The sequence below is a fragment of the Athene cunicularia genome (assembly GCF_003259725.1).
Source record: "Athene cunicularia isolate RWA chromosome 5 unlocalized genomic scaffold, athCun1 chr5_part2, whole genome shotgun sequence".
Lineage (NCBI taxonomy): Eukaryota > Metazoa > Chordata > Aves > Strigiformes > Strigidae > Athene > Athene cunicularia.
In genome coordinates, this window is record NW_020799102.1 from 2,839,537 (window position 1) to 2,856,123 (window position 16,587).

The following is a 16,587-nucleotide window of genomic DNA, read 5'->3' on the forward strand; positions in this document are numbered from 1 at the left end:
CCCCCCCCCCCCCCCCAGTCACATGGACTTTTTCCCCCTCTACCTTTCCCAGGTGAAGGGCTGTGGACACACACTAAGGAATCTCAGGAAGGAAATTCCCATTGGAGTGATTCCCAGCCACATGCCACAAGATGCCAAGGACTAGACACTCCCGGGCTCCAGCTGGTGTGGCTCTACCACTGGGACATTTAGAAGTGACATACTTGGACGTCTCTGCTTTTATATATTTAATTAAGGTGTCCTGATTTTAAGGAACATGGAGCTTTTTAAAACACCTCTACTTTTGCAAGTAAAAATCCATGCATCTCAACTCACTGGAAACACCTGAAAATACCCGCCTAAAATTTACTTGTGCAGAAGTTCTGTCATCCATCAGACCTTTGAAATAACTCTGGTTGTTTCAGCAAACCATCTGGAGATTTTACACAACTCATTAAAGATTTTCATGCATGCAAGAAAAATTCCACTGAGTTATTTTACTGAATATTCTTGAAGCAGTCCAGGTATATTCATGTCTCTTCAGAACTCTGTACATTAATGGGAAGATTCTACCTCTCTTCTGAATTGTTTATGTCTTGGCCTTTGGCCCAATGTCATCAGCTCAGTTAGAAGCGTATACTTGGGTCTACAGCATGACGAGAGTCCAACTAAAATGACTGCCAGCAGAGTTTATAAGCGGCAGAGATTCAGCACAGCAGAGGACAATTTCTAAGAAAAGATTCATGCTCACTTATTTTTCACTAACTACTGACAATTTTGGTCTTCTCTGCAGTGCCTTACAAGCTTTTCTTCTCATCAAGCTGCAGTTACGTTATATACAGTTAATTTAGATGCTGACTGGTTGAAGACATTGTTCAAGGCAACATTAAATAGTTACGCTAAATCACTTCCCTCCCACCAAGCAGTGTTATCACTCTGAAAAAACAGGACTATTATTCTTTGGATTTATACAGAAATACTAAAATCAATACTTCTGCCAAATGATAAGGGAATGGTTTCTAGTTGCACATTCCATCAATCACCAATTATATCAAAAGTTTTACTGGCAAATAGCTATCCTTTTGCTAAAATCAAGGTACAGAACTGAAATTCTACAAATACAGAATATATGAGGAAAACAGTAGGGACAAAAGAGGAGCTTTAATTAAAAGCAATCCTCTCCAATCTGCCTGCATCCAAATAAAATTAATTCCCCTTATCTCCTGTCTCATTCCCTGCATCTCTTTTATTTCTCTCCTCCACTATTTTGTACATGGAAATTCAGGACTACAAATGGCATTATTAGGGGAACACGGGACAAATTATGATTTCACACCATTTTAATGCCACTAACAGTCTTGGTTTACACAGGAACTCAAAATAAGGGCTGCTAGCTGGTAGAGCCTTACTGACTCAACCAGCACGCCAGTGATTTAAATCAGCTAAGGACTGGGCCAGGATTGCTTAGGGGCTGCACTCTTCGCCTTAGCCCAGGCACTAAGCTGTTCTGTGAGCATGTGTCACAATCAACTGGCCTGAAAGAACACAGAGCCTCTCCCCAGGGTTGTTTTTAAAATCTTACACACTCAGAAAATTATGTAAGCATTTTGTTATGGTGGCAATAGCTGCCATGATAGAAGCAGCTCCCAGGAAATTCACAATTGAATGACCCAAGTTTCTTTTCAGCCACTTCCCTTTCTGGGCTTGATTCACACAGCTGTGCCAAGTCCTTCGTACCTGTAGGAATCATCATTCCATAGAAAGCCCAACCCACAGATCCCACCACACCGGGGCACAATGCAAGTGAGCAGAAACAGTTTATTGCTTTACTGAAACCTGAGTCACACCTCAGAATACCAGCTGAGCTCCCTGTCCGCGCAATCCGATGCAAACTGAATTGTGAGATACTATGGATATAAAGGAATCCAGCACAGAAAATCCTGGTACAAATGGTACAGTTACACCTCACTGCTTCTTGATAAATTTTGCCAAGCAATTCTGCAATCAGCCATTAGGTGCTGCTGCAGGTTTATTAATATGCTAGTGTGCCATCAGTGGACAGAGTACGAATGGACTACTCCTGTTGCTTGAAACGTGCCCTAAGGTGAGCTCTGCACTGAGAGTTCTCAACACATTCATCCCACAGTTTTAACAACAGATGCATCACCAGCTTCTGCCCGTATAAACTAGACCTGCTGAGATGATTCGGCAGGTCAGGCTCAGTAAGCTGGAAGAAGTGGGTACAGCTTTCTCTCCAGATAGGTACTTGATGGGATGAGCTGAGAGACAGTGAGAGGCATGGTCGTGCTTTCAAAGTAGTGTTAATTATAGTTTTTGCTGCAGGAAAAAATCTCGAGGCAGGAATTAAAAGGTTACCTGAGGACAACAGCGTTTCAGGAGTGCTCTTTCTGGCATTCTTTGCTTGTGGTGCTGCTGCAGCCAGGAACAATAATCTCACTTTAGCAAACCTGGCTAGTAATGAAGCATCATTCAGATTTCCTTTTGTCCTCTGGCCAGAGCACACCTGCAAGCCTGCTGCCTTTCTCCAGGAGTATCAAAATATCGATGGAACGAGTCTTTTCTTATACAAATGTACAAGTTTTAAACCACTAATCCCAAACCAAACATATAAAAGCAGCTTATTTGTTCTGTTCATTCCAACACTCACAGTTTTAATTACCTCTGCTGACCACAACTGAGCTTTTTATTTGGTAACATTAATGGTTCAAATGTCATTGTTGTTGTGGACTTAAACAAGAAATGCCTAAGTTTTTCAATATAAAACTTTTTTTTTTAAAAAAAACATGTATTTTTTGTTTTCTCCTTGTATTTCCAGTTTGCACCAAAAGATTAGTTGCCTGGCTTCAGGGAATGCCCTCCTATATAAACCATAAAATTATCTTTATTAAAAATATAAGTTCTCCTAGGTTCCTACTGAAACTTTCAAGCTCTAAACTGACATCAAATCCTGGACTCTTTTGTTAAATCCTGTTAGCTGGATTTTCTGGAATTCTCAGAGAGTTTCAAATCCAACAGGAATGGAGCAGTATGTGTGTGTCTCTCTGTCTGTCTGCAACCATAGGCCATGTGGCTGAATAATGGCACATGCAAACAAACACAGTATTTATACTATAGTCACAGAAAAACTGCATCCTAAGCAGCAGGAAAAGAACACATTAGCAGCTAATACTGACAGCCTTCAGTGCTCTCAGCGCTTCGCATAGAAAGGATGGCTCTCTGCTTTTCTTCTCCTGTGCTGAAATCTTCCAGACTCATTGCTCCCCACAAGGTGACGCTGACCTTTCCAGGAACACATCCTGTGCATACACAGGGTATATGCTGGGATGGCTGGACCTCGATCTCACAGATTTCCAGGCACCCTTGATTAGAGCGGGGTAGGAACTTTTCAGAAAAGTGGTTCTTGGGTATTTTTTTCAAAAGTTGTTGATTTGTCAAAATAAAAACTTTCTGTAGCAGTGTATCAATTTTGACTGGAATAATCTCTTGTGCCCAGAGATTTCCGAACAGAAAGAATACTCTCACCAAAACAGTTAGTCATTCAGTAATCATGAAACAGCAACTGGGTTTCAAGACTTGATGGCCTGCATTGCCCTTGACAAATACTATTTACTGTCCTGTAAGAGGCTGGTTTCTCACATTCAATTGAATTTTGGATTTTGTTTGGGTCAGTTCAGGTTTTTTTCCTAGTAAAAAGGAGTTTCCCAGTTTTTATCCCAGTTTCTCTGCCACTGTTGCAGACCTAGCTGTCCAGCTACAGTGTTTTGGATCAGAGAGGCCTCCTCCAAAATGTCATTACAAATGATCATACTTCAGTGCAGTAATTCCACGTGCAGAACTCTTCCCAGTTCAGAAGGTTCCCTTGGATGGTGCCTGCAGGCTGTGACGCATCCTACCCCTTCCAGAGGGTTATGTAAAAGCTCCAACACCTTCTGACCAGAAGTGAGAACTGGGCAACCGGGTTCTGTGCACAACGTTCTTCACCTCTACTTTCCACTCCCTGGCTTCTCTAGTGAAGATCAGCTGTTTGATTACATCAAAGTATGAACGATGATTTACATAATCATAAGTGAGAAGGAAATTCAGTGTGCTATTTTAGAAACTGAACTGCCCTTTCTTGCATATTTTGCCTGTGAGCAGTACTTACATAACAAATAGCAGCTAGCTCCTGACGCAGGATACTCGCCTCCAGGCTTGATGTTGTTTTCATCGGATTTACTCCATTGTCATAAACTGTAAACTTAGTTCCCATAAGATTTGATCTATCAAAAAAAATGGAAAATCCACTCACCATTTGTCAGTAACGTTGCCTGAGACATCTATCCTTTACTGCATTATAGCTCCAAAGGAAAGACAGATAATACTGAGTACAAACAGTTGTTAATTCTAATCCCAACTAAACAACAACTCCTGCATTAAAGGACATAACAAAAATGTAAAGGTACAGTACAGCAGAGTAAACTAACTGTCCCGTATCGTCACAATGGAGATTTCTCATGACATCTTGCAAACCAGTAAGTTCAAGAAAGCAGTAAGGAAACACTCAGGTGGGGTTATTATGTTTGCTTGCTTTTTTTAAAAAAAATATGCTTACTCTCTACAAAACTATTTCCTTTCTTACCTGACTACTAACTGAATTAGAATACAGAAAGTTATTTTCATAAAGTTATAAATAAGATAGTCTTTCTTATTTAAATGGAAATCACACCAAGGAGAGCAAATATGTTTAGGACACATTAACACCCCATTATCCTCTGCAGTGTCTGCACTGTTGTGTCTGCACTGCAACAAATAGTGCATGAAGCTCTAAGATCCACACGGGCAAATGGCAGTTAGCAGCAGAGTCCTTTTCCTCAGGCACAGGTGATCTAAACATACACTGAGAAGCTCCATGTAGGTATCAACAACAGACTGATGTATGATGGAGTGACAGACAGAAATGAAAGACGTTGTTCTGAAAGAATTCCACTATTTATAAATAACTCTAATTAGAATCTTAAGAAATGGGCAAAACCAAAGAGATTTTCAGATTGTGTAACAGAATTTCCATTCCAAGGCATTTATATCAATAGGGATAGACACAATCTACTCATGCACTCCTGAAAATCCCATTAAGGTAATTTGTGCTTGTACACCCTTGAGAATCTGGCCTTTGAGCATTTAAGAGCTTCAGTCCTGCTGACTTTTATTAAAATGTGATCTTGTAAGTACTTGAGATGTTTTGAAAACATGCCTTGGATACTCATGAACTTTAAGACCATTATCACATGATGTAGTCAAGCCTCTAATTAAGTCATGGTGGCCACAGGCTTCTTAATTTCAAACGAACTTTATATTATAGAAAGAAAATTCTTAGATGTACCAGTGTTTACCTCAGTTTTCCAATAAAACTCTCTCCACCCCGAGACAGGTCAGTTGGGTCTATGGAGATGAGGTAATTAGAGGTTTTACTCTTCTTTCGTTTCCTTCCAGCTAACAGAAACACCTAAGCAGTGCAAAAAAACATATTCTAGATTGCCAAAGGGATTAGCACACACCACTTCCTGCTTTGATATAAGGAAACCGTAGGCAATTTTTCTGTCTTCCAGCATCATTAGCAAAGTAACAGAAGATCTCCTGGGACTTAACAAGACCAGATAAAAATCTGGAAAGGGAAAGTGACTTCTCAACCATTCAGTCCATTATTTATGGTTTAAATAATTAAATTTGATCTGTTTCATTAAACGTTTCACTCTAAATTGCTCTGGCTCTTCCTGTGATGTTGAAAATAGATGCTTTTCAGGCCACAGAACACAGAGAACCCCAACTGCTGACTGTCACATAAAAGTGCCATGCATGGATTATTCAGGGCCAAAGATTAGACATGTGAAGAAAGGCAGTAGAACAAAGTGATACTATTGTTTTGTTTTTGGAAGACTGTAGGGCAGCTCTCAGTGAAAATGAAAATATATTTAAAATATAAGATTATATTTTCTTTGTAAGATTTCTTCAGACTTTTAATATTTTTTTTTTATATTCAGATGCAACTGGTATGCCATTCAAGTTATTTTATGACCTTTTTACCATGCTCCCTTTCCAAGTGGAGGTAATAAGTAGGGTACATCCCTCGGTCCATTCCCTTCTTGTCTCTTGTGATTCTGCATTTGACAGTGACACCCTGTGGAGCAGGTCTTACGGCAAATTCCTCCAGGTCATCAACATCTATGAGAGGCTCATTTGTGGAAGGACTGGGGGCTGAGGCCGCTTCCTAAAACAGTAAGCAAAACTCAGGTTTCCTCAACTTTGATTTACAAGGTTATAAATACAAAGGAATAACATTTGATAGAAGCTGCACTTTAAAAAGCAAAACAAAACGGTGGACATCTTGTCTTCCCCGTTCTGATTCCTCCGCAGCCATGAAGGCAGCTTATCAAGATAAGGATCTCTCCCCCTCCAACCGGTCAAGCTCTTGGCTACCAAGGGCCCAGGGAGCCGTTCTCTGTGCCGCTGGTGCTCAGTGTACAGGCGCATCTGACAAAGCAGAGCAGGGTGGCTGCACAGGCAGAATGCTGTAACGTTACAAAGCAAACCCTGGCTCACACCTTCCCATCTCGACACACTTCTTATTTCAGAAAGGCCGTACCCAGGGAGGGAGGTCCATACAGGGGGGGCCTTTGATGAAAGGAAGAAAGGGGATAGGGAGAGACAGATAAAGCTAGACAGAGATAGAACAGATGAGAAGTCAGTGCCCTACATAAGAGAGAGGCACCATCAACTGGTTTAGCAAGAGCTTGTGATTTAGAATATCTGAAACAAGCCAAAGTCTTATTTTATGTTCAGATGGTAACAGCAAGAACAGGGTGGGAAAATAACTCAGAAAAAAGCAACAGAAACAAAAGATCCTTCTGAGAACTTGCAAGAGGTAGAAAAGTAAGATTTACTGTTTACCTTTCTCTTCATTCAAGTTTAGACAATATTTGCTATTCTTTCCTCCAAGTCATTATTTTCATTGTTTGCTCCTGTGAACCCTGAGAGCTATCACAGTAAATCACCTTGGAGATACTCTAGTGCATATAACAAAACAAAACAAGGAAGCCAGGCCTATCCTGTCCGCACTCTGGAATCACACAGTACACAGCAGCCTGCGTGCTCCTTCTGTGGCACTCACCCCTTACCTTATTGGATTTCTTGCTCGTGGCAGAACCAGGCCGGGTGTTACTGTTTAACTGTGAAGAACTGGAGCTATCTTCATCCTCCTCATCTTCTTCCTCATCAAAATTCATGCTGCTTGAAATGCCTGAGAAGAAAGCAGTGCACTTATATGAAATACTAATACATTAAAGCTGTCCATACTTGCTGTAAAACATCACTTATCATACTGCTGCACCCTCAGGCTCACAGGTGAGCATGAGGGGGTTCACTGTGCGAGGCAGCGTTCAGATACGTGGGTGAGACAGTACCTGCCCTGAGAAGCCAAAACGTTTCAGCAAATGAGAAAGGAAATATGAGGGTTTACATTCCAAAGAGAGGATCGAGTTACCCAGCGTTACAGGTGTAGTATCCAGTTAGGAATTAAATTCAGATCATCTTCAGCCAATCGAGGTCTTCAAACAAAGCACAAAATCCTATATCTGAAATTGCAGCTGAGTGGACAACCTATCACAGCCACTTGGAAACTTAACAATTAAAATACAAGCCCTTCTACAGCACACTTTTAACTGTTCCTCTGTGATCTGATGAAGAGCAGATCTTAGACCGAGAAGAAACATTCACATCAAGGAAATGTTCTCATGCATATTTATTGCATGTAAAAAACAGTATCAGCCCAAGCCAAAGGAGTTGCCTTACAACACTTAAAAATTTGACTTTACAAGAATTCAAAACCTCCGACATTTCAAAGGGAAACAAAACTTTGAACATCAAATAGGACTTAGCAGCAGGAAGCATCTATGGTGGGACTTGCCAGGCCTAGTTTTTCAAGGAATATCATGCAGATGAAGCCACCCTGTATTTAGGTCCAAATTTTAAGTTCCACATATTAGAATCTAACTATGCAATATTTTTTCCTAACAAAAAAAGAAAGAAAGAAAACACTTGGTCCAGAATTTCCACTATTGGTAAGTCCAATGCAGAAGGATAAATGAGATGCAAAGACTTCCAGAGCCAAGCAGCATGGCATAATTAATTTCTTTCCTTCTGTACTTACCAGGAACATGATCCAGGGCGACAAGACTGGATTGGGAGGTGGAAGAGGACCAGGATGTATTTGCATGGGGATCTGGGAAAGGAAAAAATCCATGGGCTTGATTCTGCAAACCCTTATCGAGTGAACAAGCCTAACCCGTCAACAGGACTCCGCAGAGGGCTAAAGGCTTACTGGATGGGGCCAGAATGCTGCCAACTGAATTCTCAATTATGGAACCAAATTCACCTTCTACCTGCTGTCACCTTCTTTTTTAGTACTTCAAATAAAGTCAGAAAGCCCTGGATCACAGGACTGAAGCTTCAGAAGGCATCACCCATGCTGAACAGTTGTGCCACAAACCCTTTCATGCACGATGTGTCCTGCACAGTAGGTTTTTGGCCTGCTTTTGACTTCTCAGACTCAAAAAAAACCCCCAACCTGATTGACACAAGTGATATACACAGATTCTACACAAATATTCATTCAGTAACATTGAAAAAAGTATTCAGACAGCCTAAAATTCTACCTAAATCCCCGTGCCTAGTGTGTCCTCATCATCTTTCCCAGGCTTTCTAAAGTGTTCTTCCAGGACTTCCAGGGAAATGCATAGAGACTTTCACATAGCTTAGTCTTTTGGAATATGCGCTTGGTCTGCAACAAGCAGAGACTGAACCAAACTAATGTAAGGATTAGAGATAGTATCAGTAATGATTTTCTTCAGTTCAAATTCTGGAACGGAATGAGGAAAAAAAGACACCAAAAAGTGCATTTAAATACTTTTCATGTTATTGCCGCTTCCAATAACTTCAATGCATACCCCTTTAAAATAGCTTTTGACACCAGATGCACACTGGATAACGGAACAACACCAAAGTGGGAAGAGCAACTCTATAAAACAGAAGCATATGCAATGCTTGGATTCCATTCAGCTGCACCACGAATGGACTCCTTATCCACCTCCTCAGTCCCCCCAGACCAGACATACACCACACAAAACGACAGCAAAAGCTTCCAATAGGATCTGGTTATGCAAGGGAGGCCTGAGTTCACAGGTCAACAAATATTTTCAAACCCTGTAGAACTCACTCCTTATTAATCACACACTCACTAATCACAAGAATTATTTCTTAATAATGACACCCATGTTCTAGTCAACTATGCATGGGTGATAGAGACAGCCCATCTCCCCAGCCAGCAGCTGTGCAATAAAGCCGTACTTCACATCCACAGATGTAATCAGTTTATCTCTACAGCCGTGCTCACTATTGGTGGTGAAAATTCCATGTCAGCCTTAGAAAAGTCTGCACTTATGACCTGGGGGAATAATGCTTCAGAGAGCTCCTGTTTTGTTTTTGAACCCAGAAATCAAATCTATTCCTTCCCTAAATCTCAAAACAGTTGTAACTTCAGGTGGAAAAGAAGACGACCAAATTGCTCATTCCAAGTCTCTACAGAGACATACTAGAAACTGATAAATGTGAATACTAAATGTTAGCTATTCAGTGCTAAAACTTACGGAAGTCTGGCTCTGTCCTAGTGACTCATTTGCCAGAGAGGAACTCTACATATTAAGACTTCTGAAATCAAATATTTCAGAGTATTTCCTGCAGGAAGAAAATGATTCTAGTATTGATTGCAATTTCCAACAGATGGAGAAATCAAAGCATTTGGCATTTTCCTGCAAGTGGCATATTCTTTTCACACTCAGGTAGCCTATAACCTCTTGTCTCATAACAGAACTTGACTCACTGGGGAAGCAGAGACACGTGCTGACAGAGGCTTCTCTCCACAAAGTTAGCGTCAAAGAGCAGAACGGGCACAAATCAGTGCTAAACAAATCTGATGAGATTCAGCCTTTCCCATTAGGCCAGTTAGCATTTATCTGTGTCTTCTTCTCCTTTTGCTCCTATTCCATGCAAGAGAAGGACTAATGGGAGACAGCAATTCTAAATGCTTTTCGGACCGACAGGGACATGCCAGTAAGGACATACCACAAGCAGTGAAATGGCAGTGGGAATCCACATGACAAGTCCTAGCTCTACATAAAGTTTCCCATGAATACTAGGATACTCAAAACTTTCTAACAAGTCTCCTCTACTGGTATCACGTGGCAAATCATACACACATATTAAATAAAAATATTTTACGGAGATGCTGCTAGTTGGAGTCTTGTCTTAAAACCTTTCTTCGTGTCTCACAGACCATAGCTCTGTTGTTAAGAAAAATAAGTAAACCTCAGCACTCCCATTTAAAAAAAGCACCACCCACCCCCACAACCTGAATCATACTAGTGGTCCACTCTTAGCACTCCACTCTGATCTGGAGTATACTCAGATACGGTAAAAAAAGGTCATATATATTTAAGAATATGAAACAACAAAGCAAACCAAAACTAAATCAAAACAAAATAAACCCACCCACTGCTTCTATTAAAAAATAAACAAAAAAATTTGGGAGAACAAAAATATATCTTAACCTGGAAAAAACATCAAAAATAGAAATGTCCCCCAGAGTAAAAATCTGAGTGCTCTGACCTAATTTAAGAAGTCTGTTGATAGTTTTTAAGTCAATCAGCTTTATTAAGTAGTGTACCCGATGATTAAATATTCAGAGCCATAGTCTAAGGCAACACAATCACCACACAGATCAGAACTTGTTCGCCATGCCAACATCCCTCCGACTCAAATGCCCAGGAAATACCACACTTAAAGAAAATCTGCCCATTTCAGTTGAAGTTGCTCACATCTGCAGAGTAACATCCCAGAAAAAATGAATCTTAGTGAGAACTGCTCTGCAGACAAGGGGTGGGCATTTAGGTATGAATAGTCTATTCTAGATGAGTCGAGTTTGCACTTACATTTTGCTCTTTACACACAAAGAGTTTATTCTTAAAGCATCAGAGCACTCTTGGCTTGAGCCATCTTTGCTTCAAAAGCTGTATGCTGAAGAACAACTCCAAAGTAAATGCCTTCAGAAAAAGCTTTGTGTGGATTTTTTGAATTTTTTTTTTCCTTCCTACAGTTAATGTGTAATGAGAGGTAATAACAGTGCAGGAAGGAAGAGACGGAAGCATGAATGTGTACATACACAATCTCCCAAATCATGCATGCCTCTAGAAAAAAAATATTCCAGAACATTTGAGGACTATGCATGGGAAATGCTGCAGAATACACAGTGCTGTCACTTTCACCTCTGCAAGCATGAACACACATTATGAAAACATGAACAATATTGAACTGACAACACAAGTAAAATTAATATTCTAGTTTGAATGTTGTTATACCATGCTCTTTTTTTTAAAACTCTCAAGTAAAGTGATTTCCAGAGTTGTACAATATAAAAATGTGAACAGATGGATATGAGCATTAGCATCTGCCTGGTACCTTAATAGCGGCACTGCACTGCAGATGGGAAAGCCACATCCCGAGAGCCTGGAGAGCTCTTGTTCCCTGGGATGAGAGAGAACTTCATTATTTTTCTTTTGAGATAATAAAATAGAGCCTATCAGGCTCTGAGGAGAAGAAGCGCAGAGTAATAACCTCTGCTTAGGCTAGGGCTGAGAGTAAGAATAGGAAGAGGAGTCAATGTACATCAAGCAAGCAATGAGAACATGAAGGGAGCTTTTTCTACTTACCTTTTTTCTGCATTGCTGTTCTAAGATCTTGTTTGCTTTGCTGTTGTTGGCCACTAGCCATTTTTTCTCCATCATCTTCATCATGGCTAGACTGTCCAACAGTGAGAATCTGCACTTGACTTCCTATCTTCTGAACATCATCTTGAAAAGCAGCTGGGCCATCAATCCCTGTCAGAGAACAGCAAAAGCCTTTGTTCCCTTTGTTTCAAGAAATTACTGAAAAGAGAACTGCTCACTCACAAAAAAGCATCTTTTCTAAGAATCAGAGATCAGAGGTTCACATTCAATAATATTTCTAGACTTAAACAAGACTAAACTAGCCTCTAAGGCAACCATCTTACTTCCCACATAGTGCACTAGAGAATCTCCAAGAGACGATCAGGGTTTTACTGTTGCCCTCCTCGCCCCCAAAGCACACCCATCCATGCACCAGAAACACTGAAAACTAAACAGAAAAGAAACTGACTGGAGGAGACCAACAAAGAAAAGAGATACAGCTTTCATAAGGACACACAACTCATCCAGTAACAGATAAACCTGAGTCCCAGATTAAGCCATATCCCCTAACAAACAACACTGCTATTATGAAACGTTGCTTCAGCGTTCAGAAATCTGGAAAATCCACAAGTAGATCTAAGCGCTGCATGTAATGGGAAGAGCAGCACACTAACGTGCCTAAATATGCCTGCTGAGATAGTCCTATACAGTTCAGAGTGAAACTGTAACAGAGATAATAATTCCCTGTAACTTCCATCCTCTAAGATGCTCAAAGCCCAGCCAGGCACAGTCCTGGGGAACCTGCTCTGAGCAGAGGTGTGGGACTAGACAGTCCCCAGGGGCGCCTTCCAGCCTCAGCCACGCTGCAATTTTGTGGCTTCTGATGACAGCCAGGAAGAATCTATTTACCCCCTTATGGCTACAAATTGCCTCTGAAGACAACAAAAATGAAAATATGGGGTGGGGTGTGTTCTTATCACATTTTTTTCTTCAGGACAGTAAGTTTAAAATCAGATTGCAAATGTACTCCAGCTTTTAGTTAAGACTTAGTGATGGTATATATATAATCATCTATACAAATGCACTTTTGCACCAATAAAAATGGTGATATTATAATGTACAGATACGGTAAATAACATAAGCCTGTATAATGTTGCTGTTCTGAAGTTTTTGTTAATAAGCAAGCAACATTGTGGAGAATTAGCAAGCATTACAAAGAGCTAGTTCAGTAAATGAATACAGTGCTTCTCACACCAAACAGAGCTGAATAAACCCTGTAAGAAGGAGCTGTAGGGATTGGGATTTTTTCAGAGTGATCTGTAGCAGAAGTCTCCAAGAATACTATTTCAGCCTGCTTTGCCAGCAGCTGTCATCTTGCATTAAAAGACAACTGGATTATACATTCAGCATGTTTAACTGTACTTTGCCATACTTGCTGTCACTGCCACTGCAATACCAGGCGTAAGTGGAAAAGAGATTGATCCACACCCTCAGGAACAGCACTGGCTGTGCGACCACCTAACAAGATACAGTCTGACATTGCAGAAATATTAAATTCACAGAGTTCAAGACCACAAGGAATTACTGACTCATCTGTCCCACACAGACCCTCATCTGGCAACTTCTGCACCAACCCTGTAAAATCTGATTTATTTACAGTAAAGCTAACAACAACAACAAACAACAAATAAACAATCTGTCCATCCAACCTTGAAGGACTATATAAAGTCCATGGAAATGTTTCTCTCACCTTGGTAGGATGACAATTTCAGACAGAAGCTCTGTGCGGTGCAGAATGAACTGTAGGATTTCCTATGCTGCAGGTATAATATGGCAGTGAACAGAACAGCATTTTTCTTAAAAGTTATCTCAGGCTAAATACTACAGAAAAGTAGCTGCTCAGATCCACTGTGGTATTTTTAACAGCTGTAACCACACTAACCACTGTCATTAAAGTGGCTGCCTAAAGTTAGGTTCTTACCTTAATACTATGAATTTCAAAACTGTTAAGCATCCATGAGTTTAACAAGATGCCCAGACCTCATGTGCATCTATCTAGCCCCTTATTAAGCTTTGGACAATACAAACCTAATTTTGAGAACCCATTTCAAAAGAAACAAAACACCTTAATTATTCTCCTTCAAAGCAAACATTGATCTGCAGCAAATGAAATGCCTTCGACAGCATTAGAGGTGGCACTGAGGCTGCTTTTTTCTGATGTCTACAGAACATCTGCGCTCACATCCCGTGCTGTCAGGAACAACACGTATTATTAGGCATTAGGACAAAGGCTACACTGGCAGGTCACACTTTTAGAGAAGAAAAATCAATTTCAGTATTCTGAAGAGTGCATCACCGGTGGAGTGTGTTGTTAAGCATTATGAATGGTTCCACTGGTGACCCCATTTAAGCGAATGGAAGATGTAGCCAGACAGAGAAAAAAAAAAAAAACAAACCAAACCAACCTTCACTGCACTAGAATACTGTAGATGGTCCGTGGCAAATGCAGCATTAACTATTTAATATTTGTGTGTGTGCACACATTTTTGTAGCTATATATGCATGTGTAAAATTCTATTAAATGCAAGCATATATACACATTTCTTTTTTCTGTATCATATAAGTGTATCTTTGTAAGTCATTGTTCAAAAGGCAACTTTACTATCACCTACCTAATGTCAGAAAATACTTCCAAGCTTGCGTAATCATCATACTCAAGGAGGATCTCTCCCTATATTCCCACCTTGTTTGCCTCAAAGACTTTTTCACACACTTACTGGAAGGACGGCTCACTGTGCGATAAAACAAATCACTCATGCCTATAATTCTAAGTTTCCCAGTTTAAGGACAGGGTCAAAAGGGGCAAAGAAGCTGAGCAGGCTGTGCCAAAAAAAAACCCCAAAGAAGTCTTTATTGTTATGGTCAGCGTTTTCTATAGCTTCTTTCAAAACTCAGGTAGAAAAAAACCCCAAACTGATAGAGATATCTCTGAATATCTGCTAAGAAGAAAAGCGAATTTTTGAGAGGCAAGTGAGAAGGAGGGAAGGGAGAAAAGAGGAAGACTGAAACAACCCGCAGAATACCAGTCCCTTCAGTAAAGGCCTTCTGGTAAACTCTGACATGGTCATGTCTCAGATGAAACCCAGAAACGACAACAGAGATAACGAAAAAAATGCAAGAGAACTGGCATTCACTAGCATTTCCATCCTATAAACTACTGTTTATCAATGCCTGTATTCTGTAAGCACCTAAAATCTCCTAGGCAATATTTATAAATAGACAGTACCACGCTCTTAAAAGCTGGTAATCTGAACTACCACACAGAATGTTTTTATAACCAGAATTAATCTAAATCCTAAAAAATTCAAAATACATTAGATATGCACTTAACTTTGATCTCAGATGTAGGATTTTTAGATAGGATTTTTTTTTTTCCTTTTGCTTCAAACACACAAAATATTAACTATCTACACACACACACACACACAAAAAAAAAATCCTATCTAAAAATCCTACATCTGAGATCAAAGTTAAGTGCATATCTAATAAGCCTTGGGAGAAGAATAAAGTGGCAAAATTTTGCAAAGTCTTTATGACCTGTGAAACAAATCTAAGCTTTCCTGCATTTTATGATAACACATTATGCCTGATAATGCAGGAAAAGAATCTAATTGTATTTATACACACCACGTTCCTTTCTGCATGTCTTTATGCATGCAAACATTTTGCTGTGAAAAGATTTTCAGCAAATGTTATTTCCTCTTGGGTCTTTTACATGAACGTGTAAGTACAGGAAGGAATGATAAACTGATTATTAAGAGAGTCCTTACTGCACACAGGACACCATGAAAAGACAGATTTATAAATTATATGAAAATAACTGTCATAAGAAGACAAGAATTTATTCATAGAGCATTTGCAAACTAAGAAAAAAACTAAAAAGAAAAGTATTGTACAACAGAGAGAACTAATTGAGCTCAGTGACTGAATGGGAAACAAGATTACATATTGAGAGAGGAACACAGCATAGAAAACAGTTATTTCTGTCCCTACTTTAATTAAAAACTGCAGGATATAAAAAATTCTTGTTCTCATTTTATAAGGCATTTAAGACACAAAATATGAAGTCAGGCAGACTAAGTTTTAAGAATATGCTTAAGCCCTCTGCATAACAGAGTTGAAGAGCTGAACGAGGTCAGGCTCGTCTCTAGAAGAGAAAATCTCAAGCCACATTTTCTGACCTCAATTACATACAACAAGGGTTCTACAAGTATGTCCATCCTCTACAAACATGCTGACAGCAAATGCAGGACACTAATTTTTTTAATTTTTTTTTTTTAATGTGCCTTCAAAGGCAGGATACCAGGTTAGATAAGCCCCGGGTCTGACATGTAAGTCACATCCATGTGGATAACACTCAAGGCTGCGGGCCAGCAGCAATGCTGCAATTGCAACGGCTCTTCAGGAACACTGCAGAGCAACTCTTCCTCCAACCTAGGGATGGTAGCCTAACCCTTCAAAGGCCAGCTGGCCTACTCCAAGATGACAGACAGGGAGTTTGTCCTCAGAGGAATCTGTTCTTATTAGACTGACACCAGAACAAACAGAGTTTCCGTCCTCTAAAGAACTTGGCTTAAAGCAAACTCTGCTTCAGCTTTTATTGTCTCAAGTGACTAGATTTCAAATTAAAGACTGATCAACATTTGACTGTATTTTTTTTAAATCTGCATTTATCAAGAAGTGTGACCACTGAGTATAATGTTTACTTCCAGAACAGCGGTACAAGAAAGTAGTA

At 40.0% G+C, this 16,587-nt stretch overlaps 1 protein-coding gene across 7 annotated transcripts in view; it reads right to left on the reverse strand.

Annotated features, from left to right (window-relative positions):
- TUB (tubby bipartite transcription factor) overlaps window positions 1–16,587 on the reverse strand; it is a 156,577-nt gene that overhangs the window by 17,655 nt on the left and 122,335 nt on the right. For 4 of the 7 annotated variants that reach the window (XM_026850610.1, XM_026850613.1, XM_026850609.1 and 1 more), the window contains 6 exons: window positions 11,796–11,963; window positions 8,183–8,254; window positions 7,152–7,273; window positions 6,053–6,244; window positions 5,370–5,482; window positions 4,145–4,259 (listed from right to left, as the gene is read on the reverse strand). In XM_026850610.1, the coding sequence (XP_026706411.1) occupies window positions 4,145–4,259; window positions 5,370–5,482; window positions 6,053–6,244; window positions 7,152–7,273; window positions 8,183–8,254; window positions 11,796–11,963 (782 nt within the window). The remainder of the gene's footprint in view (window positions 1–4,144; window positions 4,260–5,369; window positions 5,483–6,052; window positions 6,245–7,151; window positions 7,274–8,182; window positions 8,255–11,795; window positions 11,964–16,587) is intronic. The other 3 variants (XM_026850614.1, XM_026850612.1, XM_026850611.1) reach the window with 1 other exon arrangement.